The following is a 24,018-nucleotide window of genomic DNA, read 5'->3' as shown; positions in this document are numbered from 1 at the left end:
CAACTTCTATCCAGAGCAGAAGTGAAGTAGCAGCAACATCCAAATGAAAGCCACTGCTAAATATAAGTGGATGCTGTAATTATTTTTCTATAACATCTGAATTTTATTTTGAGAATTCTAAATGCCTTCCTATATCTGTATCACCACCTCCCTTCCTTCAGAGTAAGCTTCTGTCATGAGGAAGCACCAGTCTTCTTGCTCTCTTGTCCACAAACCAATGGCACCTACTGCCTATTAAACTTGATGCCCTCAATCTTCTCCTTTTTTTTTTTTTGTCTGTTCAAGTCTGAATCTCTTTGAACTTTTTCTCCCAGTCCACACACCTCTCCATACAACAGCACTGGTAACCAGGACTGTAACGGCTGGAAGACTCCAGCTTTGTTATTCATAGATATGATCACATCTGAATGCCAGTGGTGCATGTCTTGCCCTAGCTGCATGCAGTTTCCTGGCTGGGATGCAGCTGCAACTGCCTCCTACCTGCTTCTGAGGTATCTTGAAGAAACTTGCTGACCTTCTAATTTGGCCGTGTAACAGAGCTGCCGTCTATACTGATGAGGTGGCTCCAGGACACGGTACAACCAATAAGAGATGCTGTAAACTAATGCCAGACACATTACTCTTGCCTGTCCATTTTCAAATGACTTCAGCTTCCTCTAAATGCTATTATACGTAGGAACCTGAGTTAATTAATTCTCCGTATAAAGGTATAACTTATGCATGCAATACGCTCTTTCTAAACCCTCAGAAAGTTAATGGAAATAGATGTCCATAATTTCAAAGCATACTTTTATCAATAGCAAATGCTTACCTCGTGACATTTGGCAATTTAAACTTTAAGTACAGAACGGGAATTCCTACAAATTGTTCTGCCAGGTAAAGCAGTTCATAATTCTTTTCAAGGTTCAGTGGGACACACGCAGTAACAGACTGAAAATGGTGGAGAATAAAAAAAGCTGTTAATGCATTGTGATAGCTCATGAAGCAACTCCTATTGTTGGCTGTTAGCATTTTTTTTTTTTTAAAAAAGCAACGGCTTACATCTCTTTTTGTTTTGTGGGTTTTTTTTCTTTCTGAAACTTGAATACGTATGTACAAATGGAGGGGTGTGTTTTTCTTTTTGCTCAAAATGTCCATTTATTTAAGGTGTTGGAGGATAATTCTGGCTGAAACACGGTTCTGGTGGACTGCAACTGATAATTAAATATTCAGTGTTTGAATCAAGAATTCAAATCTTCCATCAGGCAGTTTACTTTCACCAGGGACCTGTGACACCCACCTACTAGGGTCCTGCCAGGCTCCATTATTAAAGCTATCTGGAATCTAAAGGGAATGAGGCCAGAGCTGCATCTTGAGAAGATTTAGTTACAAAAAAAAGTAAAATCACCTTCTATTTTCCTTATCAATATTGATGTACATCTATACATAGCTGAACAATCTCTAGTACTGCTAAAATCATTCACCTAGAATAAAAAAGTAACAATTTACAAGTGGATTAAGTAACAGATTAATAGCAAATGTTTCTATCTGGCTGTTCCTTGAATGTACTTGTCCTCTTTGAGCTCTGGAAAGGAATGTTGATAAAATCAACACCACAGTTCCTGCTGGAATAGCACTGAATTAATATGTCTGAGAACTGCTAGTGGGGATATGAAGCTTTTAAGACTACATTCTCGGGAAAACTGTAAAAGACGTTCTAAGCGTTTGTGGCAACTGGAAGGCCTACAACAGTATGCAAAACTGGAATTAATCCTAATGCTCTAGCCAAAGTTGACGTGAGTGATCACAGGCATCCAACTGCAGTTGCAATGAGGGGGAAAAAATGGTGCTTATTCTTTCAGGTATTCATCTGCCTGAAGTTTTAAACAAAGACATTTATATCCAGGAATAATGTATATTTTGTGTGGTGCAAGCTTAAACCAGTAAAACATTCAGTAAACAAATGTCAGGTTTGTTGACTTCTCTGTCTTCTGAAACTGTGATGTTATAATTAAAGTAATAACTACAGTTTTGTTTTAAAAGTAAAGCACTCGGAATTCCTTTAGGTAAAGGGAACTAGGCTCTGTATGTGGAGAGAGGTGGAAAGACTCTTCCAGAATGTGGTTTAGAGTGCCCATCCCATTGATTAGTAGGAGCCTAGGTCTTTTTGATCTGAAGTTATCCCTCAAAACACCCCTTGCATATCTTCTATATGATGGCAGTATAATAGTCCTACGGAAGAAAATGACCAAGAATAGGTGTGAAGGGCTTTTCTGTCCTCAAGATGTGCTGTACTTTGGTAAAAGTTAACAGTGCAGTTCCCAGATTCTGACTTCTGTATTCACGATGCAGCGGTTTCATTAAATGTATAGGTGTTCATCCTGAATTTTATGGCTACTTCATTTTATGTCTGCTTGTGTCATTAGTCTCTGGACTGCATATATTTTCAGCTGACTAAACTATTTTTTTTTCCAATTAAAACTAACTTCCAGATAGAGAATTAATCACTTTTGAACAACAGTATTGAAAATAACGTATGAGGCTAGAAGATGCTCTTCTTATTTCATGAATAAGCAAAATGAAATATAATGACTGTAAGTGTTGTTCAGATGTTTGTACTTTCTGAAATTTATTAAGATCTATACATACATGCTAGAACCTGCATCAGACCTTGTTCCTACACTTTAAGCCCAATTTTGTTATACTGTTAGAGGTGGTTTTCTGTTGAGTTATCTGAGCTTTCCCTGAATAACAAACCTTATCCTGCCTGAACCTTTCAAAGTATACAGAGAACCATTCACAAGAAAATCCTTTCACTGGGATTCTCCAGAGTTCCCCATTTTCTTCCACTGAGAAGTGTAAATTTTCAAACTGAGCAGGATCAGCCCATTTTGGCTGTGAGACGCTCTTCAATTGGCAAGTATTACTAAGTGCTTTTTCTTAAGCTATGGCAGATCAGAACTGTGGAAAACAATCCAGTTTTTTCAATCCAAACATGCAAAGCATAGAGTAATTCTGAAAGAGTGAGTGAAAACTTTTGTGCAGCCTAAGAAAAACCTGGGAACATATGGAAAATGGAGTATTCTGGCTCTGAGTAAGCTGAACAGGAATTATTTGTTTGATACGAGAAAGCTGGGGCTTACTTTGGAAGCAGCAGGAAGTAAAGATGACTGGCTAAGGCAAGCTTCTGTTGACAGGATTCCTGTAAATGAGCGTGCATGAACTGAATGGCATCCAAATCTCTACTGGGTCTGCTTTGTGAGCCAAACCACAGCTCAGAGTCCCCAGAGCTTTCTCAGAAATTTTGAGTCAGTTCTCAGATAGCTTCCTATTTTCCTTAATATTGTCCTGTCATCAAGAAACATCCAACTGTGATTATCCACATGGAATTTTACATTGTGCAGTTTTACCTCACAATTCTTCATGTCCTTAGAGAGCTTGAACCCTTTCTTGCCGTCACAATAGCAGCTATAACTTCCTGGAGAGTTTACACAGAGTTGAGCACAAACATTTTCAGCACATTCATCAATATCTAGGAGAAATGGAAGCATACAGAAGACTTATTCAGATTATTCATGGCACAGTCTGAAAACAAACACAATAAATTAATGGAATAATGGACAAGATGGGTTCTCTGGCACAACATGAATCCACTAGGTGACTGCTGCTAAGCTAAACTAATGCTAATGGATGTCTCATATGTAAAATTTACAATCCAGAATTACCTGCTGGGTGTATTAAACCTAGTAATCTGATGGAGGCCCTGTGTGCAGAGCTGGAGAAAATTTGGCCTGATTGATTTGTGAGGCAGTAAGAAGCTGAGCTGTAAGGTGGCTGAACTGGGGAGAAGAGACATCAATAAATCACTACCATTTATGGCAGAAATGCCATTCTGAGTCAGATCTCTTCCTCTCCCTATAGATGACATGAGAACTTGGAGTATTAAGAGTATATATGGCAAGTATGCAGAGGAAAGGACGTGCTTTATTCACGTTAAAACCAAAATAATCTCAAGGCAAAATGCAATTTAAAATAACATACAATAATCTCACCAATAACTAAGTTTCAGACAGCATCTGTTTGTGGAGACCAACCTGATTTGACCTGCGAATAAGCTAAACCAAGTAAAGGAACTCAATTTTCTATTTAGTAGCCTGTACACAATAAATAATTTAGAAATAAAAGGCTGCGTATAATGCCAATATAACTGTTACATTTCTAATATAGAAACGAACAAAATCTCTTCTGGATAAGAGATGCTAATCAGAGTGGTTTGGGGCCTCAGATTAAAGAAACTGCAATTCTTGTTTTGAAACAAATGGCCCTTCTAGTGGGGAATAAACAATTTCGTACTGATGCATGCATTTAAAAAATCTGAATAGATTAGAATACACTACTTCAGTTGGAAGGGACCTATAACAATCATTTAGTCCAACTACCTGACCAATTCAGGGCTGACAAAGTTAAAGCGTGTTGTTAAGGGCATTGTCCAAATGCCTCTTAAACACTGAGGGCATGGGGCATCAACCATCTCTCTAGGAAGCCTTTTCCAGTGTTCTCATGGACTTGTGAACATTCAACTGGTCCCTTACAATTTCAGTGTCCACAAATGGAAAGCCATTGTTCCCACAGTCTTGGTCTTCCAACTAAGAGGACTGGGCAACCCAAGGTCTAACAGTATTATTCAACTGCTCTGTATGTGGTTCCACTGCCTATCCCAGGAGAGTTCTCTGAAGACACACTGGGTCATAAAGACACATAGAAAACCTCAAGCCTTTGACCAGCAAGTGCTGCCATAATGTCTTCCTGTTCTGGGGAAAAGTTTGATACATACTGGAAGACAATTCCTAACTGGAGAGTTGGTGACTAGCTTTTTAGTTTTAACTAGTCTTAGGTACTCAGCTGCAGAAAAGGTTACATAGGAGATTCTTCCGCTTCTCTCTTCAAGTGCCTCATCCACCCAAAATGTCACCTAAGTGACTAAAAGAAATTGTTAATATAGAAATATAGTACTGGCTGTTTCTTCAAGTTGATCTGACATTTTGCAAATGTTTTCTGTGTTGCCTCCTCATAACTTGAATCAGTTTTAAATAATGACCATAGAAGTTAAATTGTGACTGCGTCTGAAATAAGTCTCTTCAGAGGTGAATGTCTGCTAGTATTAAGAGTTTTATCTTTGCTCTTATTTGAGAAAGCAGTCCTACTAAAATATTTTTACTCTGCAGGTGTATATGTATGCACACATGCACAGACTCCTGCAACTGTAAATTACCAACCCTCCACTCATGGTTTAATTCCTGTTTCATTCATTTTGGCCTCTGTCACCTGGAGTACTACTTAGGGGCACAAGATACAAGAGTGGTTTGCAACATCTACGTGTATATTTTGGAGTCTTAGTCAAACTTCTTTCCATATGCTTCAGAGATAATGCTTGCACACTAGTTACATGGCAGGATTTGGCCAGCTGTAACGAAATATTTTGCTGATGCTTGTGTGTAACTGATCGACCTCTTCATTTCCTCCAGCTACAGCTGGTTTACCTCTTATTCTTTTGTTTGGCATGTGTACTCCTTTCCATTTAGAAAACATTAAACTGTTCGTGGTCTTGATGGCAGTTGCCTAACCCAATCAATTGCAAGCTCAGCTTGGTGAAAGGGATTCTGCTGTGACTGGCAATCTGATGCCTATTTAAAACTAAGACTACAAGACAATGTGCTACAATGTGAAGCTGCTTTTGTCATTGTTTTTGCATCTCAGCAAACAGGCAAATGAGGCAGTGACAAAATCCAAAATGTAGCCTAGCCATACTATGCAAAGGGTGAGGAGAACACTTTCTGTTTCCTTTCCTACCCTGTCTATTTTGGGAAAAAAAAATTAAAAATTCATTCTGTTTATGATCATTCTGGGATCTGAAAAGGCCAAGAAATCCACCTAGGCCTGAGCAGAGAGAGAAAGGGGGGGTGGAGAGGAACAACACACCAACCAAAACCAAACCCAACCGTACAGCCTGCTTCACTGTGGAGATGTAAAAGGGAATAAAAATTTTAACAACTCCCAGGAGGAACTGGAGCAGAGAGACTCTGAGAAGCACCTCTCTTTCCACACCCTTCCCAGAGTAGCATGACTCTGTAGACACTTTAGGAGTTATTGTTCTCAGAGGAAGATCCTGTACCCCTTCCAGTACTTGAATACTTGATATTCAAGTACAAAAGTAATACTTTTGTATTCCAGTACAAAAGTAAAACTATAAGCACTGGTTAACCAGTAGCACTACGGCAAATCTGAGTGCTGAATTCTCTGAAAGCAGCAGTTAATTTTGAGTGTGTTCCTCAGGCCCAGGCCTGCAGACAAACAGACTTAGAAGTTACTACGAAAGCTTATCACATGGTTTGACAGATTAATTTCTATAATTAAATCAATTACCCAGACACTTGCACCAATATTGCAGGAGTGTAAATTTCCATTACTAAAATGAATGTACTGCTTGAAGGTTAAGGTCTCGCTTCAGAGTGTACTATAGCAGCAGAGGGACAGGCAAGCTTCTTGGATAGGTATGAAGCCTCCTTCCTCAGCAGACATTCTGTAATCCCTGATCAGTCCAAATGGCAGGATTTCCCCATGCGGAGCTAATTGTCCTGCTACAGAAATGCTGACATGCACAGGCTGGAGGGGACCAAGCTCTTTGGAGGTTTGTTTTAATCATTTATGCTATCATTATCCTGCCTTTTTTTTGTCTTCCAAGTTGTAGTCAGCATCTTTGTGTGTTTGTTTGAGCTATTTCAAAGGCTTTCCACAGATGTGTCCAAATGTCAGTCCCACATCATAAAACAATCAGCAGAAGCTATTTGTGCAAACCCAGGAATCTGAGCAGCATCCTGGATTCATACAGCTGCTTTCAGTGGAAGACTAAGATAGCTTGCTTTGGATAAGATGCTAAGATATGATAAAATCAGCCACAAGGGAGCTGCCTACCATGTCCTAGAAGGGAGCTACTCTATATAATGTTAGGGAAAGACAGTGATTTCCTCAAAGCATGGATGCGGGTAGGCAGGGTTTCGTGTGTGTTAAGTCATGTAGAAAGAGGAAACCCTGACTCCTTGTCTCAAATTTTCAGACTGTGTGCTAGGGAAGGACTAGTACCTGAAACACAGACATACTCTGTGCTGTTCAATTAACTGATTCAGTCACTTTAAGAGAAGTTCCCCATTCAGAGAAGGAAGAAGAATATGGGGAAAGACATGCCAAAACTTAGGTCATTCTTTAAAATATGGGTTCAGCTTGGTTTGTCTCCTCAATACCGACTGCAAGACAGACCCCTCTAGCATAATAAGCATATTTACTCATTCCCACTATCCCTTTTTTTTGAGCAAGGTGTTTGAAATTACAAAGGCGGTGAGAAGATAATCAAATTCTGTATCTAAAATGTATGACTTTTATGAAACAAAGACTGGACTGTACAGGTGTCTTCCATTGATAGTGTCTCCCAAAAGGTGGAGATGAAGAACTGTAGCAACATTCTCATAGGAATGGGTGAGGAGAAAAACAAAACAAAACAAAACCCTCTTCTATTCCACTCTAATTGTTTCTGTAATCATAGAGATAGTTTTGCATAAATGTATGTAAACTTGATTTTTCTAATAAGCATAATTGAATTTGGCCACCTACATGCAATATGACAATGAAAAGCTAATGTCATTTAGTATTTCTACAAGGCTATATTCCTGTCAGTCTGCACAATCCTGTCCTTAGACAGGATTTGGTGACTCATTTAATGCAGTTACAACAAGGTCTGAAAGCTTAGCAGCATAATCCCCCTTTAGGAGGTAAGACTTTGCTCGTTTTAATGTCCTCATCTTGCAACCTTCTGGAAACTATGTTTCAGAAGAAAAACAATACTTAAATTCAATTTGATGCAACCCATGTATCTGCAGAAAGTACTAAGAGAAGAGAGAATTAGATTAATTACTGCAAAGTTTTCCCTCATTTCAGTGCACACAGGGATGCAAAACTGTCAGTAATGTTTTAACCCCATAGTAAATGGACAAAGAGCAGACATCTGAATACATAATCATTACTACTGTGCAAAGCTTTGTCACAAGAAAGCTGCATGAAAAGCCAGAGAGCAAAAGATTCATAGCCAGCATGAAGCTACTTTTGTGTCCTTTTGAGCAATAACATAAAGGCAGCATTTAAAATAAAAATCAGTCACTGGTGTATTTTTCTTAAACCGGCAACGCAGAAAATTTCTCTTCATAGTAAAACCCTTAAGAGCTTATATATCTCTTTTACAACTGAAATTTAATTTCTGATGTGTGTACTAAACAGAAAATTTAACAAGCAGAGAGAAATAAAATACTTTCTAGGATAATTATGCAAATAATTTCAATACTTGAAAAAGTTATTTCATGATGGTCTGTATGAATGGCTTCTTGCTGCTTTACTGCTAGCTATTGGTACTTTTCAACTTTGCTATAATAATTACAAAACTTTGTTTTGAAATTCTTTCTTCCAGATTTTTATTTCAGAAAAGAATATACCTGAGGAAAGATTATTTTACTGCAGCTCCTTTTTTCATAGCTCCTTTTCTGGATATTTAAGAACATTTTTATTTTACATGTGGGGTCTTTACACAAAATCTTTTATACAACTGTCATGCTGTCATTTCCAACTGAGAATGGAGATCAGTTCAGTCTAATGCTGTTATTTTCTAGCATAACTAGATATCCCGAGGGAGGATTAGACAAATGTTATTTTAAATGGAATTCAATGACCCCAGTTAAAAGCTCTTTCCAATATCTCAGATCTAAGGACATCAAAAGGACAGAGACTGAGCCCCAGGCCATGAGGGCTAAATAAGCACCTAAACAGCCTATCAGATGGATAAAGACAAGCGTTTTAGGTTTTTGAGACAACTTCATTAAGCATAGTTATAATTTCTGGCTATTATCACTTTATAAGAATTCCTAACTGTCTTGCCAAGTTTGGAATTGCCAAGTAAGTACTTGTAATTGCTTTTGCTGTAACTTTTCTTGAGTTAGGGCTATATATTAAACTGACTGACATCAAATATTCCATCCTTATAACTGTAATGATGCTTAAAAACAAAGTACAAGACACTCTAGTAATGTCCAGACGCTCAACACATCACTCCGCATTATCTGAAAGAAACATGTTAGCTGGTTTGAGAGGTTGGACAAAGTCCTCTTCCACAAACTGAGGAAGTTATCTGGCATACAGCAGGACATGGGAGTATACAGTAAAATCCTCCAGTGCCTGGGAGCAAGTCATTCCAACTGTATACCCTTCACGTAATATGGCCTGACTGAACCTCTGAAAGAACAAACAATTGAGTCATATTGTAATAAACAATATGAAGATTAATAAATACACCACTAGATGAGATACTGGAGTTTGGTACAGCAGTAGATTAAAAAAAAAAGAAGGGGGAGGGAGATAAAAGAAGGAAGAAAGGCAGAGCGGTGGGGTGAAAGACCTACCTTCACAGTTCTTGGAAGTTGAGTTATATGTGTAGCCTTCTGCACATTCACATTCATATTTCCCAAGGGTGTTTTTACAGACGGCTGTCCCACAGATGTTTGGATGTAACACACATTCATTTATATCTAGAAATAGAAACAAGTTATTAAAAACAAGTCACTCTCTCACATACCATTTTGTCCAAAACCTATCCAAACTGTGCAAACTGAGTGAGGCTGTCAAAATAGCTCTTTCTTGCTACGTCTATCATGCTTTCATAGCAGACTACAGTTATAGCTGTAAAGGTTTCCATAGGTCTCTAAAAGGCACGTCTGCACACCCTCAGTGAAAAACAAATTCTCTCCCTGCCTACCTTTCTCGTTCTCTCATGTGTTCTGCAGGTAACAGGTAAAGGGATGCATGTCCAGGAAGGCAGAGAGAGAAACAGTCTGCGGATTTCCTAAACCAGACTGCATAATAAAATCCTATCTTAGGAAAAGATATACACAAAGACAAGAGATAATCCTATCAGACTTTCTTACATGCTACAATCCATTCATGTCACAATTGTCTTTTAATTGGTTATGCTGACAGGTGTTAAAGTTCCTCACTGTCTCTCTATCCCTCAAACCATTTTGGTGTCTATCTTCTGTGTCGTTTCCAATTTTTCAATGCCATTTTCAAAATGCAGATGTGACAACTAGATGCAGCATACAGTATCAATCTTACTATCTTGTAGATAGAAAAATATCTGATCCCTGGCAGTACTTCAGTTCCCACTTGTATGTGCAGGGATCATTCTCTGGGTTTTGTAGTAGTTGTGGAAATGGTGCTGCAGAGGGAGAATAGATTCTGCCACTGGCTAGCTAGAACTCCCAAAATGTTTTTTAAGTCAAAGCAATCTTGAATTTGGCCTACTTTTCTACAGTTTCCATGTGTACTCCAAATTCCTAGGTGTCTAGTTTTGTAGTTGGATGTAATGAAACACTTAAATCCAGCTTAACAAATGACCAAACTAGTACTCTGGGTACTAAGTTATATTAGTGTATTTTTATCTTTGATCTTTTTTTTAAATAAACTTTTCCAGTATCTTTCCAAGAATTACAGAGATTCTAACCAATTTATCTTGTTACCCTTTTTGACAAGACAGCAATCTTCTGTTCTTCTGCAATTTCTTTGGAAATTATTCATTCACAAAAAATAAAATAGACTAAACGAATTGACAGCAGGGGATGGCCCTCAAGTCTGGCTTCTTATAGTATTTGACCTCATACAAAACTGTTGGCATAGCTCAGCAATAAAATAAATGACATTAAAATAGAATGAGGTTGTAATTTTTTTTCTAACTATGCAGTAAGAATCACTAATTATGTTAATACATAGTCTTTATCTGGAATGGAATGAAGGATGTAGGTTATGGCCAGTAACAACAAACACAAGGATGTACAGAAAAAAATTATGCTGGGTGAGTAAAAGATAAATCTTCCTCTCCATTAAGAGCATTTTCAGATTCATTAATAGTTTCTTCTAATGAACTTCAAACTCCTAAAAGAGCAGCATCACTAATTAGCAGTGATTCAGCCTAAACCAGTGTTTACCAGACAGGATTTCCATGGTAACAAAGCTAGTTGGTCACACCACTCTAGATTCTTGTTTCAGCATGCTTAAAGGGGATGTGAAACTGGTTAGTGACCAAAACAAGCTTTACAGAACTCTAGTAAGGAAGCAGATCTAATATATAGGCTGTCTTTTTTTTCTTCCCCCTGAATTGGTTTCAATCCACCTTAATTCCTTGATCTGGTTCACTACATGGTTGTCTAAATGCTTGCAATGGTGTAAGGCTGCAAGTGGAATGAGTACCCAGGTTGAACAACTACTGCATCTTTCAGAGACAATGCAAGCTTCTGCTGACTTAGGGCATTTATGGAACTACTGGACTAAATTCTTTCTTCTCTAGTCAACAGGCAATGTACTGTCATGTAATGATGTTCTCCTTAAGTTCCACTTCCTACCTCCACAGTCCCGTTTATTTGAATGCATGAAGTAGCCATCTTCACATAAACAACGGTAGCTTCCAGGTAAATTGGAACAGCGTTGGCTACAACCTCCATTTAAGTCTTCACATTCATTTATATCTAGAAGGAAAACAAAATAAAAATCTCTGCTCGGGGAAGTCATTCATTGACCAACTGTGTGGGGGTAGGTATACTTAAAGATTTGATACCATTCAGTAACACCGGAACTATAATTGTGTTCCTGAGAACTAACATTATAATGAGATTAGAGACTATACCTTCTTCGCATTTCTCTCCTTGCCATCCCGGTTTACAGACGCATGTGTATTTGGCGAGTCCATCTATGCATTCCTTATATCCATCTTTATGGCACGGTAGAGGACTACACTGGTTTGAAATTTCTGTGGGACAGAAAACAGTGGAAATGCTTATTGGGATTATTTTTCCTCAAAAATCAGTTTAGTCGTCTTTTCCCACAGGTACCTTTCACCTTTCATGAAATAGGAAAGGGCTTGATGCATAACATCAAGCACCCATACAAATATCTTGCTACTAATTCTGTTAGCAAGAATTTGCAAGTGACTGAGAAATAATAATGGCACCAGTACTTCGTCAGACAGAAAACAACTGACCACTGAGCCATGTTAATCCCTGCAAGATGTGACCGAACGCAAACTTGATATTATTTTCACTACATTTTAAGGATGTTTTTAGCTCATTAAAGAACAGTGCTCTGCCCCACCATATTACCACAAATTTCACTAGAAATAATAAAGTTTCAAGAATACCAAGAATTCAAGATTACAGAGATCAGTTTCTCTGTTCAAGGAGGGTCACATTTACAGAGAAGCTAACACCTGATTGCCTTGGCTGTCCAGGTCCTGTGGGTAGACTGGATACATCAGTGCCTAGTACTGTCACTTTTACAAGTATGAACTTCAGTGACCATCAAATTTGCATAGTAAAGAGTGACTGAAGACTCTTTACACATGCTGGCAAGACCTCGGAAAGCAAGGCTCAAAATACATAGATTGGGGCAGAGAACACAGAATTCACTGCCTTTTTTGCTCTAACCAAAATACATAAGTCTCTTAAATTTTCTCATAATTTTACATCAGCATATCACACAAGGCATCATTCTGTTTGTGTCTTCTGAATAGGCTGTTAGCTCTATGGGGTATTTTTCTGCAGGCCTCCAAACATTACAAATATATTGTCTCTACTTTAAAGTTATGTTCTTATAAAGCTCTGGAATGTCATTCTGAGGTATGCTTTTTAAAAAAAGTAGTGTCCTAAAAGAACAGATAGCAGAATAAAAGGAAGAAAGGATTTAGTGTTCAGATTCAAAGAAGTGGGATGAAAGGCAAGTGTTCCTGCAAACCAAAACTCGCTACAATTCTGTACCTAAGGCCTCACTGGGTTTCTTAAATGTTTCTTACTTCACTTAAAAGAACTGAAGAACTGAGCTGCACAGAATTCTAAGTTTAGCCTTCTGTGACTAAGAAAGCTTAACAAAATCTTTGTTACTGTATTTGTCAATTAAATCTCCTTCCAAATTAAATTCTGCTGCAAGTAAACCCAAAAGCCCAGGGACCAGCCAAGCTCAAAACTATAGAGCCCCTCTACAATAGGTTCTGTGTGTCATGGAATATTCATATTGCAGACCAAAGGACTCCAGTTGCAGATGAAGACTGACAGAAGAAACTGCACAGAATAAACAGAAGGAATGGGGTTTTACGTATGGATCCTTCACAGCAATCTCTAAATGTAAGTTCTAGAACTCTCCACATTTTTTTTCTCTTTTTTGATTATTTACTGCTTTTGTAGGTCCAGGAACAAGTGTGAACTAAGCTTGGTATGAGCAAAGCATTTCACAAGGGACAGATGTGGAAGTTACCCTTACAGTGTGCAACTGGGGAACAAACTTGACTGTAAATGTTTCTGATAAAAGGCAGTGATGGCCTGTGGAAGTCTTAACTGAGAGATGATGGATTGGGGTGGCAGTGTGAAACACCAGTAGATGGAATGAGGTGAATTAAGGATATAAAGGGCAAAATGAGGAAACCAATGAATGAAAAAAGGAGAACTGGTGAAATACAGTAGACTACAACAAGGAGGATGGACAGGACTGGATGGACAAAGAGGTGGTGTCGACAGATGAATGATTAAGATGCCACCGCAGGAACAGTAATGTAGAAGCCATTTGTTCCAAAAGTGGGCTTGGCTGGTGTTCATCTCTTCCCAATACAGGGTGCCTTCTGACCTGCTACCCAGCAACGCTTTCTGATAAACATCTGCGACACCAACAGAACGTCAGAAGATATACTTAGCCTGCAATAGAAAGGGTAGATGGCCAGAACTATATTGTGGTACCTATATCCTCTGCCACTCAGCAGCTCTGGCATCCATGAGATGTGGCATGGTGAGCTGGAGAGAATTTTTAAGTGCTGCAGGAATTTTTAAGTGCTTATTTTCACCATCAATTAAGTATGCAGATTTATGGGATACAGATGTTTAGATACTTAAAGATGCAGCTTAGATACCTGCTTGGGTTAGAAAAGTATGAAAAAGGGTCTTCTATTCCTGTGAAAATTCTCCTTTTCCTTTCTTGATGAGGAGAAAAAAGTCAATGTATTCACTAATTTTTTGTAGCTGTTTATCCAGAAATGTGTATTCTGAAATGCATGTTTGTTTGTGTTCTGAAATAAGTCATTTGGGCAATGTGAAACCAATGAAATTGTTTTTCAATTCTGTTTGCGTTGTTATTTTTATTCCCTGATATTTAAACTAGTTATTGTATTATTATCAACTAGTTCCTATATTATTTAATTATTTCTCATAAGGAAAACTGGATTTTTCGTTTTGACAATATCAAAACAATTTGGACTGATATGTTCAGAAAGACAAAACTTTTAAAATAATAAGAAATATCTGTAAATATCAGTATCACAAAATCTTTGTCTCAGTGCAAACGTTTTAAAAAACTGTTACATAGTTTTAATGGGAATTTTAAACTCCACTTTCTCAGGAGTAGCTCCTTTCCAGAAATGTGCATAAATTTCAATGAACATTTCAGCCTTAGAAACACTTGAAAATTTTATGCATACCTCTTTACTTCTCCTTTATCCTGGTGACTAACTGATAGTAACAGTTTTTTAATTTGATTTTATAATGTGAACCCAAATGGAGAATTACAATTACTGTCATGTAAACTAGTTGTTTATACTGGGTAATACAGAAACACTGCACATTCACACAACTCTGCTAAATTCTTTCCTCCCAGGACCGCTAATGAGATTGAGAAAGAGTGGTATGAACGGAAGTGAATTTAGGTTGTGACAGTAGTCACGTTGGCCAAGTGATCTGGAAAATATGTTCATCCATGACCATGTGCGCTGTAATTATTAAGGATCTTTTTGCCTTCTATTGCTTTCAAAGACAAAACCAGTGTCAGATGGTTAAGGATAAGCATCCCTGTTCAAACTAACTGAAAGCTTCTTTGATGTATCCAGGCTGTAAAGGTTTAAGAGGTTTAGAGAGATGTTTCATCTGTGACAAGTGGGGAATATGGTACAGATTTCTGTGAATTTACTAGAAAAAACACAATTCATGCTGGACTTCAGAATGCATAGCTGTGAAAAGAGACAGTTGAGCAACATCACAAGTTCCATGCCTTGTGACCTTCTTGTGTCTGGAGTCAATGACTATGTTTTCCAGATAATATCTGAATTTTTCAGCCAGTAATGTACATAAAGGGCTACAGCGTAACTATGGGCCAAAGAGTGACGGAAAGGAGAATTAACCAGATGGTCCCTTCCCTTAACTGACAGAACAGGACTCTTGCTAGATGCAAAGAGTCAGGCAAAACTATTAAAGACATGGTAGAATACAGAGGACATACTAGGGAACATCGGCGGGTTGGTATTAGACACTCTTCTACATTTCTGGAAGAAATCTGCCTTCCATTTTGCAGTTAATTATATTACTTCTCCAGCATGCTTTACAAAGTTAAAAACCGTCACTTCCACCACTTGCTCTTGTCTCACCTAATATTTTCTTGTCAATTTCTGTTCCAGATAATTGAGTTTGCCTGAGTTAAATGAAGATTCATTTCTTTCTCTGCCTATGTGAACTGCTTTCTAGCCGTGTACGTGTGTGTTCTTAGATCTGAGTGCATTAGGTGAAGTATCAACAGCAGCACTTACCATTGACACAAGCCCTCAGGTCAGCTGGAGAATCTGGAGTCACTGCAGTTACCCTGAAAACCCCTGCTCGATGGGAGGCAAGGCAGTCTGCAAATGCAAACCCACACAATCTGCTTATGATACAAACACTCATTTAGACTGAAATTACAACAGCTTATGCAGGCGCCTTCAAAGAGTCTGCTCTCACAGCTTGAATTAGAAAACTTGTCTGGGCATATTAAGCTGATCATAGACCAATGTTCTGAGTGCCTCTGCTAGGACCTAAGCACACAGAACTGCCTACAAACTAAGGGGCATTATAACCAGCACAGAAATCATTCAAGTGCTATGGGCAGAATACCTAAACTAGTATTACCCAAAAAAACACCAGCAAATGATATACAAGCGTTGTTCAGGCTTTTTCTACTTACTTAAATATTTGGGATAAAAATAGTCCTGCAGAAAGAAAAGAAAAACAAAGAGTAAGAAATATTTAAGGTAGGTAGAATTACACCAAAATATATCACTGAACATGCACTAAAATATATTTGTATTATAACTGTGAAAGAAGCAAAAAAGAAGTCATTTTGACCCACAATATAGAACAAGTTTTCTGTATCACTACTATCTAGGCTAAGACAACAGATTATTTAATAAACACAAGGCTCACTGTAGCGATTAAGATACTGTACTGAACTGGACACTTTCAAAGTGAAGGAAATGAAAATGAATTGGGTGTCAAAATGACTTTTAAAACTGTCTTTTCAAATGGGAGGATCTTGCCCAATGTTGTTACTGGATGCGGAGCAGCCTCCTTTACTTCCCTTTTTCATCCTAAACTAAACAAAAACGCCCAGAGTAGGTTGAATACCTCGCATGCTATTAATTCCAAATAAAGTGAAAAGCGTTAATTGTTAAAAATTGTTAAATACAAAAGAAATTATTAAACAATCAGAATATCCAAATACATGTAATTTTATCAAAGACAGAACATGGAACTGATACGTAGTTTGCAAAGCCACATATATTTTGTAATAACCCTTTTATAGTACAAAACTGAATAACACATACCTAATGCTAAATAATGTGCAGTGGGAATGAACTAGGAAAAAAGCTTGCAGTAATACGTCCAATTCCTTCATTAAAAGGGCTGCACTGCCATGCATCCTCTGTGTAAAATTTTAATTGAAGCCATTAGTTTGCCCACATGGAATGCTTGCAGACAACTGTGGTCTAAAACTGGTGATCCGTACTTGAAATTAAAATAATATCTACTCAACTATTCTCTTTGCTTATACAGTCTTCGGTATTAATTGTGCAGGTACTATACACAGAAGAATTTCAAACCAGTTCTTGGTCTGCACGGTGGGTTATTTTTAGCTTTGCAGTTTGAATTCTATGTACTTCGAGCTTTCCCTCTGCAAAGAGCTACTATCTACTTCGTAGATATTCATCAGACACTCACCGTTTCAGGATTATTTTCAAAGATTTCCCTGGCTTCTTCCTTGTTGCATAGTTCTTCAATGCACTCTCTTTCTAAATTTCCCTTCTTACTTTCTTCCACAAAAGAATTTGCTCGACGTTTCCTCACCAGGAACTGAGAGGCATACTGCTGGGATAAAACTTTTTAGAAACAAAGGAGCTCTGTTGTTACTTATTTAATTTTACCAGCTGAAAAACACTGTAAGCACTGAACAAATATAAGAATCTAGAACAAAAATCTGAATTAAATGCTTACTCTGGAGTTGCTCTTTGCTATCATTTTGGAAATTGGCATGAAATCCCAGAATTCTGTTTTCTGTATGTGGGGTAGCTGCTTCTGACCAAAAACATCCTGAGTCACCAAAACAGTTTGTGCAATGCTATGTCTGAAGCATAATTTAAATGTCATATTCAGGACAAGATTTTTTTGTAGCAATGGATATTAGAAAGTGAGATATGTGACTAGTAAGTAGAAAAAAAGCTGTGAAGCCCTTTATATTACCTGTTTCAGTGATCTAGAAGTAAATATTCTAATCCTATTGATCTTATGTGAGTCCAAAAATGGGTCTTATAAAACCAGGCTACCTGTTACATGTAATCAACATAAATGTTATTTTATTTTTCAGAACTGTAAAGAACAAGACAAAGTAAAAGGTAGGAATATCCTGGTGCGATGTCCTGAGAAATATCAAGGCAAACAACCTACAGATTCACTTTATGCCAGGATAAAATACAATCCCAGCTAACTTTTATATTTCAGATCCACCATGTTATGTGTCATTACTTAATTTTCATGTATCTTGTTATTGCCATTTTATTGATTTTACACAAATGGCAAACAATGTGAGTTGAGAAATTATATTAAAAATTACAGATGTCTGTTGGCTTTGATGTTCTTTGTAGAGCACACAACTCCCCAGGTACAGCAACTAAACTAGACTGCCTTGTTAGCTTAACTTTTGGGCATACCTTGTGATTAAGAGAAAAATGGATAAGCATAACTGGAAAAAGTCCAGTTCATAGGGTTAAAGAGCACAGCTGACATATGTTAACTAGTGAGCACCACACTTCTATGCCTGCCTACAACTTAACCTTGCAGACTGGCACAACTGTGTAAGGGTCATGACACCTGCAGTGCAAACCAGATATGGTATTACATATATATTCATCACTAGTCTACCAAGAACAATTCAAGCAGACATAATCAGTTCAGGGCTGTTTATAAGCATGTAATACCTCAAACCCAGAGCACCTTTATGAGATATGCCAGCAGCCAAGTGTCAGAGAACAGCCTCCCAGTGTTTGTGCACTAACAGGAAAGAAAAAAACTTAAAAGGCTTCTTAGAAAGAACAGTTAACGAGGCCCAGAACTTGGAGGAGAACAGCTTTCAGGTAACAGATGTAATTAAAACGATACCATCCTAAACACATTACTAAAGGTCTCTATCGAGTGATGGGGAACACAACCGAAGCACTCTGAAGTGCTGCAATGTTGGATAATGACCTGAAGAAACCCTTCTGTTACAGCATCCTAAACGTATTTGATGTGGGATAAGCTTGTCACTTCAAATCATCTATTCGCTTTCATTCTGGTAAGACTAATCTTTCTGGTAAGGCAATAGGTAAGATTTCCTGAGCATAAGGTGGATATCCTACAGCATACCTCCAAAGTTTTGAAGCACATCTTTATCTCAGACAGCAACCAGCAAGTTGCTTAGAAATGCAAGGAGAAGTCAGCTTGTGCCCTTCCCTGTCACTAAGTATAGGAGCAAGCAATGGTCTGGTATTTGAGGTTTCATTTCTTATTTACATGTTGATCTACATGGAGGCAGTCTTACTGGAACATGGAAAAACTCTGTAAGATAAAACTGATCCTCAAGGAAACTGCTTGGAGAAAGGAAAGTCTTACTTTCTGGGCCCACCTTTCCAGAAATTCTTGGCACAAAAGGAATGATCCAAGCCTGCTTTCTTCTTCTACTCTTTTCCACTTTCACAAATCTTAAGGCATTCCTTAAGCATACCTCAGGCAAGGGCTGGTAACAACATATTTCAAGAGCTGAAATTGCATTCTCTGGCTGTTACGTATCCTTCATACAGCAGTTTGGAAGAGCGATGATGTGCATCTCATAGACCTTTCTTCTCTATCCGTGTGCCCACCACTATCATATTGTCTGCTGGGAGACTGGCAAAAAGTATGGCAAGATGCCAGGATAAGAAGGGCCCTGTGAGAACTCTTCTGAACCATAACCATGTCAGAAAGCAGAAAAACATTTTGATAGTTTATTTATTGCCAACTGTTACTAGCAGTATAATTTTAACTAATTTGGGTAAACGGCTGTATTTGTCACTACACAGAAGCAGACTAATATGAAGTATGCACAAAGTCTGTCTGTTCTGAGGCAACAGGAGTGACAACAAAACAGTAAAACCCTGCATTGCACCTGCCGATTTTGTTTATGTTAGAGGTTAGGACCAGCATAAGCATGCCGGCACAGCTTTGGGGCAGAGGCTCTGTGGTGGAGGCAAGGCCCAATTCACAGCTGACTTTAAACAATCTTGGTTTGCCCATCAGCTACATGATTCTCATTTTGACACACTTTTTCAGTAAACAAAGTGCCAGAAAATTCCAAGTAAGTGCAGTGTTCTTGAGGGCATTACACCCGATCTAACACTACCTACTTCATGTTTTGAATACAGTGGGGTAATGGAAAGAAGGTCTATTCCCCTACATCACAGCAGACTACCCTTCTCTAAAGCTGATCTCCTATGACTTTTGAGTTTAAATAAGACATGCAACTCAGTGCAAATTCCGTGTTTTTATTGCAAATACTTCAATTCACATGCATAGATTTAGTAGTGTATTTATTCAACTGTTTTTTCCTTACAAAGATTATGATAGGTCCTTTACAAAAAAGCAAACCAACCAAGCCTCACTGCTACTGCTGCCAGTCTGATTACACAGAACTCCAGCACACTTGTCCCTGTCAAACCAATAGTTAACCCTCATGACCTTGGTGTGCTTAATTTGATTGTCACTGAAGCCTCATGGAAATCCCAGCTATGATTTCAACAGGTGTTGTACAGACACTGTGCAGTGACTACTTGTCAAGTACTTGTCTAGAAGTAATGCTACAGAAAAAGAAAAATAATGGGGGAGAGGATGAGATTGAGTGGTTCCTTACAGCTGTTTTGTAGTGCAGATGCAACCTGTCTTAAGTGGGCTAGTTAAACACAGCTTAGAGCTGCTTACCTAATACCCCAGTCGTAGAAAGCAGCTGTAGCCTACCTTCGCTCGCTCTCAGAAACTGAGAAGACCCAATAAACTGAAAAAGAAATGTGATGCCACTGTAGAGAGTGGCTTTATCTTAACTGTACAGCTTTTATACTGTAATGAGTTCCATAATTCCAGTGACTAGAGTCTCCCAAAATGCTCAACAGTGAAATAAACTTTATGCAGCCAACAAAATAAAGCCAACCAACTGTTAATGTTTGCCTGTGCCGTCTCCATCTTATCTAAAACTTGTCCCTCGCTGGATGTTGGACTAAATGCAGCTGCAGTAAAAGGCAACTAGCAGAGGCAACTTTCCTTTATAATTTTTGAGTGGTACAAGCTACATTATTAAGATCTTTCTAGTGTTTCTTTTCCTTTTTTTTTTTTTTTTAACCTGTCCCAAATATCTCTGGCATTGTTCAGGGCCAGGGATAGGAAACTGGACTACATAGGCCACAGAAATCTTGCATGAGTAGGACATCTTCTAATTTCCCACTTTTAATTTCATAAAAGAAAAAACTGACAAGGTATGCAATGGGGGAGATAAATGGAACTGAAAGCGTGATGAAAACAGAGACACGAACATGAGAAAAGATTTAGTAGACAATTTATTTTTAGGACCTGTTCAAAAATAAGTTATAAAATGAACTTTCGTCTTTCTGTACCATTCCCTTCATAGTCCGAATCCCTAGCATTCGAACAGAAGTCTGACTAGTAAACATTAGGGTTTGTTTTTTTACCTGTTTAATCATTAGTAAGACACGTCAGAAACTGGCTTACTTTGAGCTGCAATTCTGCTTGTTCTAGATACAGAGTCTTCTTTTAGTACTAAGCTCAGACTTTTGTGTCAAAGACAGAAGCTTTGATTTTTTTTAATCTATACGTGAGAGCGAGTAGTTCTTACCCGGGCGGATAGGTCTGAACTTAGCAAGAGTCAGGGCTCTTTGCCTGGACTCCACAATAACGCCACTCTCCCGAGACTGTGATCTACCGGCTATTTATCTCCCAAGCGAACGGAGAGCGGTCCGAAGGCATGCTTTCCGGAGCCGCACAGCTGCGCCCCGGCCGCGAGCACCTTCGGAGCCGCGTCCACCACCAAGTTACAGCTCGGCTGCCCCAAGAGTAACGGCGGCCTTCGAGAGGCCGGCCCACCTCAGCCACCCGCGGTGGCTCAGAGGCACCCACCCGGGGAGGGAGGACGCGATCCACCGGGCCGGTGGGGAGGGCCGGCTCTCGCCCCGCTGCTGCGGCGGCCGCCCGCGCCACCCCTATCCTTACGCCCACGGGGACCGGCGCCGGCCCCTCGGCGCTGAGGGGCGGGCGGTTGGGAGCACGAGAGGCGCTAACGGACACCCCCCACCCACCCCCCGCCCCTACTCACAGGTCGCGGCCTCCGCGAGGGCGATGGCCACCGCCAGGCCCGCCAGCAGCGGGAGGCACCGCCGGCATCGCGGCCTCATCGCTACCGGGGGGCTGCCGGGGCCGAGCGCGGCGCCGTGACTGCGCTGCACCTCCTCCGCGCGGCGGCCGGGGCCGAACGAGCCTCAGGGGGCGGGAGGGAGGGGCAGCGGGGCGGGGAGGCCGGGCCGGGGCTGGGCAGCGCTGCCCTACGGGGGCGTCAAGGGGGCGCCGGGGGCAGCGCCGCGGCCGGACCGAGCGGCGGGGCGGCCCGGGGGGGTGGTGGCGCCGGGGACCCGCGGGCATCCTCCCCCGAGAGCGGCTCCTGGTGCGCCGCGCACAGCGAGCGGGAGGGCACAAAGCCAGGAGAAGCTCGCCCCGACGGCACAGTAAGGTTGCGCCGCCGCCGGGTTTCGGGCAGGGGGGCTGAGGTGGGAGGGTTCCCTTCTCGCTCCCTTGCAGCTGATTGGCTGGTCCTGTTGCAGGCACCGAGGGAGCCGCGCGCTCCTATTGGCTAGCGGCGGGCCTGGCCTCTCCCGCTTCCCCTCTCGAGGGTCGGCGCTGCCTTCCTTCGCGCTCCGCCGCTGCCGGCAAGTTTGTCCCTTTCCGCCCGCCGTTAGCGGTAACTCGGGGTTACGGGCCCGGTTACGCGTCCCCACTGCCTCGGAGATCTGGGTTTGGACCAATGGGCGGCTGCGCGTGAGCCGGGCACGTGACCCCGGAGCGGCCGCGGTGGAGCCCAGCCGAGCGCCGTGGCCGCCCCCTCCCCCCCGCCCCCGGTCTCCGCGTTCGGCCGCAGCCTCCAGTCGCCCGGGGCAACGCTCCGTCCTGGCGCCGCGGCTGGTGGTGCGGACCGTGCCCGCGGGGCCGCCGGGGCCTGCTCTCCCTCTAGCGCCGTGCGCAGCCGGCCGCCGGCCCGGGGCCTTCGTGGGGCGCCGTCCTCAGGTGCTCGCCCCTCCGGCGAGGGACCGGAGTAAGTGTTGCTGTCGGCGGGGCGTGGGGGGCCGTCGCGGCGGAGGGGCCGCCCGGCAGGCTCGGGTCCTGGCTGGCGGGGCGCGGGTCCGGCTTCTTCCAGCTCCGCTCCGGTCTCGCCGGATAAAACGCAGGGGTGTGCGTCCGCAACGGCGGCCTGGGGCTGCGGGCGTTCGGCAGCCCGCGCGGAAGGCTTTAAGCATCACAGAGTAGATTGTCCCTGAAACGTTGGTTAAAATCAGCAACAACAACAAAGTACGGCCACAGTGGAAGAGACAAGCAGAAAAAACACGCCTCAGCCAAAGTCACTGGATTTTAGTGCTGCTTCTTTTCTGGAAACGCAAGAACGGTGGGAACATGGCTGGAAAGCACGGAAACTGACTTGAACGGCTCGTCTTGTAGTAGCTTTTCTCTGCAGAAGAGCTGATGGTCTCAGAGCTGTTTTTCACAAACAGTTGTATGCTTCTTCAGGCTTTCAAGACGTTACAGTTCTTGCTCGTGCTTCTTGCACTTGTTAACTACGCTGCAACTTTGGCAGAGAGGATGGTGTTCAGAGTTTTGCTGAATATGCCTTCTTCACTGCTCAATCGCTAGGTTTGCTGTTCAAAATATAATACAACTAAATTACTATGTTCTTAAAATTCAAACGAGCATAATTGTAGGAAGCTAAATAATTAAACTTTATGGTATGAAACTTTTTTGGATATTGGGAAAAGTTTCTTTACTGAAATAGTGGTCAGGCATTGGAACAGGCTGCCCAGAGATGTGGTGGAGTCCACCATCCCCTGGACGTGTAGACACAGTACTTTGTGACATGGTTTAGGAGACATGGTAGTGTTGGGTTGACGGTTGGACTTGATGATTTTAGAGGTCTTTTCCAACCTTATTGGAATGATTCTCTGATTCTTTGAGGAGGGTCAGCCTAAAATGGCTTGTCTTAAGGAAAAGTATATATTAAGGAAAGTGAGAGGTTGATATAATAGTGAAAAAATTCTCAACCATAAAACCTCTACCAAAGGCAGAACATGTACTGTAAACTCTGATAGTGAAATGTGTAAAACGATGCTTGTTTTGTGCTTCTATGTGGAAGGAGATAAACTTATTCATCAGATGACTTTGGATGTCAGACTTGCTGGTACCCAGTACTTTGGATCACATAGCATGCAGGCTGCTGAGTAGCTCTAAATCTAGAGTATAAAAAGTAAATACAGTTATCTGTCATGTTTTTCCTAGCCTATGT

At 40.8% G+C, this 24,018-nt stretch overlaps 3 protein-coding genes across 9 annotated transcripts in view; 1 reads left to right on the top strand and 2 right to left on the bottom strand.

The window, feature by feature from the left end:
* The window catches only part of PROS1 (protein S), a 33,888-nt gene extending 11,928 nt beyond the window's left edge, over positions 1 to 21,960 (bottom strand). For both annotated transcript variants that reach the window (XR_012662281.1, XM_075103410.1), the window contains exons 1-9: positions 21,790 to 21,960; positions 17,121 to 17,278; positions 16,087 to 16,111; positions 15,677 to 15,763; positions 11,750 to 11,872; positions 11,469 to 11,591; positions 9,477 to 9,602; positions 3,390 to 3,511; positions 812 to 930 (exon numbers count right to left, since the gene is read on the bottom strand). Coding sequence is in view for 1 of the 2 variants with exons in the window: in XM_075103410.1 (XP_074959511.1) it covers positions 812 to 930; positions 3,390 to 3,511; positions 9,477 to 9,602; positions 11,469 to 11,591; positions 11,750 to 11,872; positions 15,677 to 15,763; positions 16,087 to 16,111; positions 17,121 to 17,278; positions 21,790 to 21,868 (962 nt within the window). In the remaining variant the exon portion in view is untranslated. The remainder of the gene's footprint in view (positions 1 to 811; positions 931 to 3,389; positions 3,512 to 9,476; positions 9,603 to 11,468; positions 11,592 to 11,749; positions 11,873 to 15,676; positions 15,764 to 16,086; positions 16,112 to 17,120; positions 17,279 to 21,789) is intronic.
* Positions 21,961 to 22,363: 403 nt separating this feature from the next.
* Positions 22,364 to 24,018, top strand: part of ARL13B (ARF like GTPase 13B) — a 53,222-nt gene continuing 51,567 nt past the window's right edge. For 4 of the 6 annotated variants that reach the window (XM_075103456.1, XM_075103430.1, XM_075103475.1 and 1 more), the window contains exon 1: positions 22,364 to 22,779. The gene's annotated coding sequence lies outside the window, so the exon portion shown is untranslated. The remainder of the gene's footprint in view (positions 22,780 to 24,018) is intronic. The other 2 variants (XM_075103439.1, XM_075103466.1) reach the window with 2 other exon arrangements.
* The window catches only part of STX19 (syntaxin 19), a 32,058-nt gene continuing 31,118 nt past the window's right edge, over positions 23,079 to 24,018 (bottom strand). Inside the window, exon 5 of the transcript XR_012662291.1 lies at positions 23,079 to 23,377. The gene's annotated coding sequence lies outside the window, so the exon portion shown is untranslated. The remainder of the gene's footprint in view (positions 23,378 to 24,018) is intronic.

Source organism: Phalacrocorax aristotelis, chromosome 1, assembly GCF_949628215.1.
Source record: "Phalacrocorax aristotelis chromosome 1, bGulAri2.1, whole genome shotgun sequence".
NCBI classification, from domain to species: Eukaryota; Metazoa; Chordata; class Aves; order Suliformes; family Phalacrocoracidae; genus Phalacrocorax; species Phalacrocorax aristotelis.
This window is presented reverse-complemented; position numbering and strand designations above follow the sequence as displayed.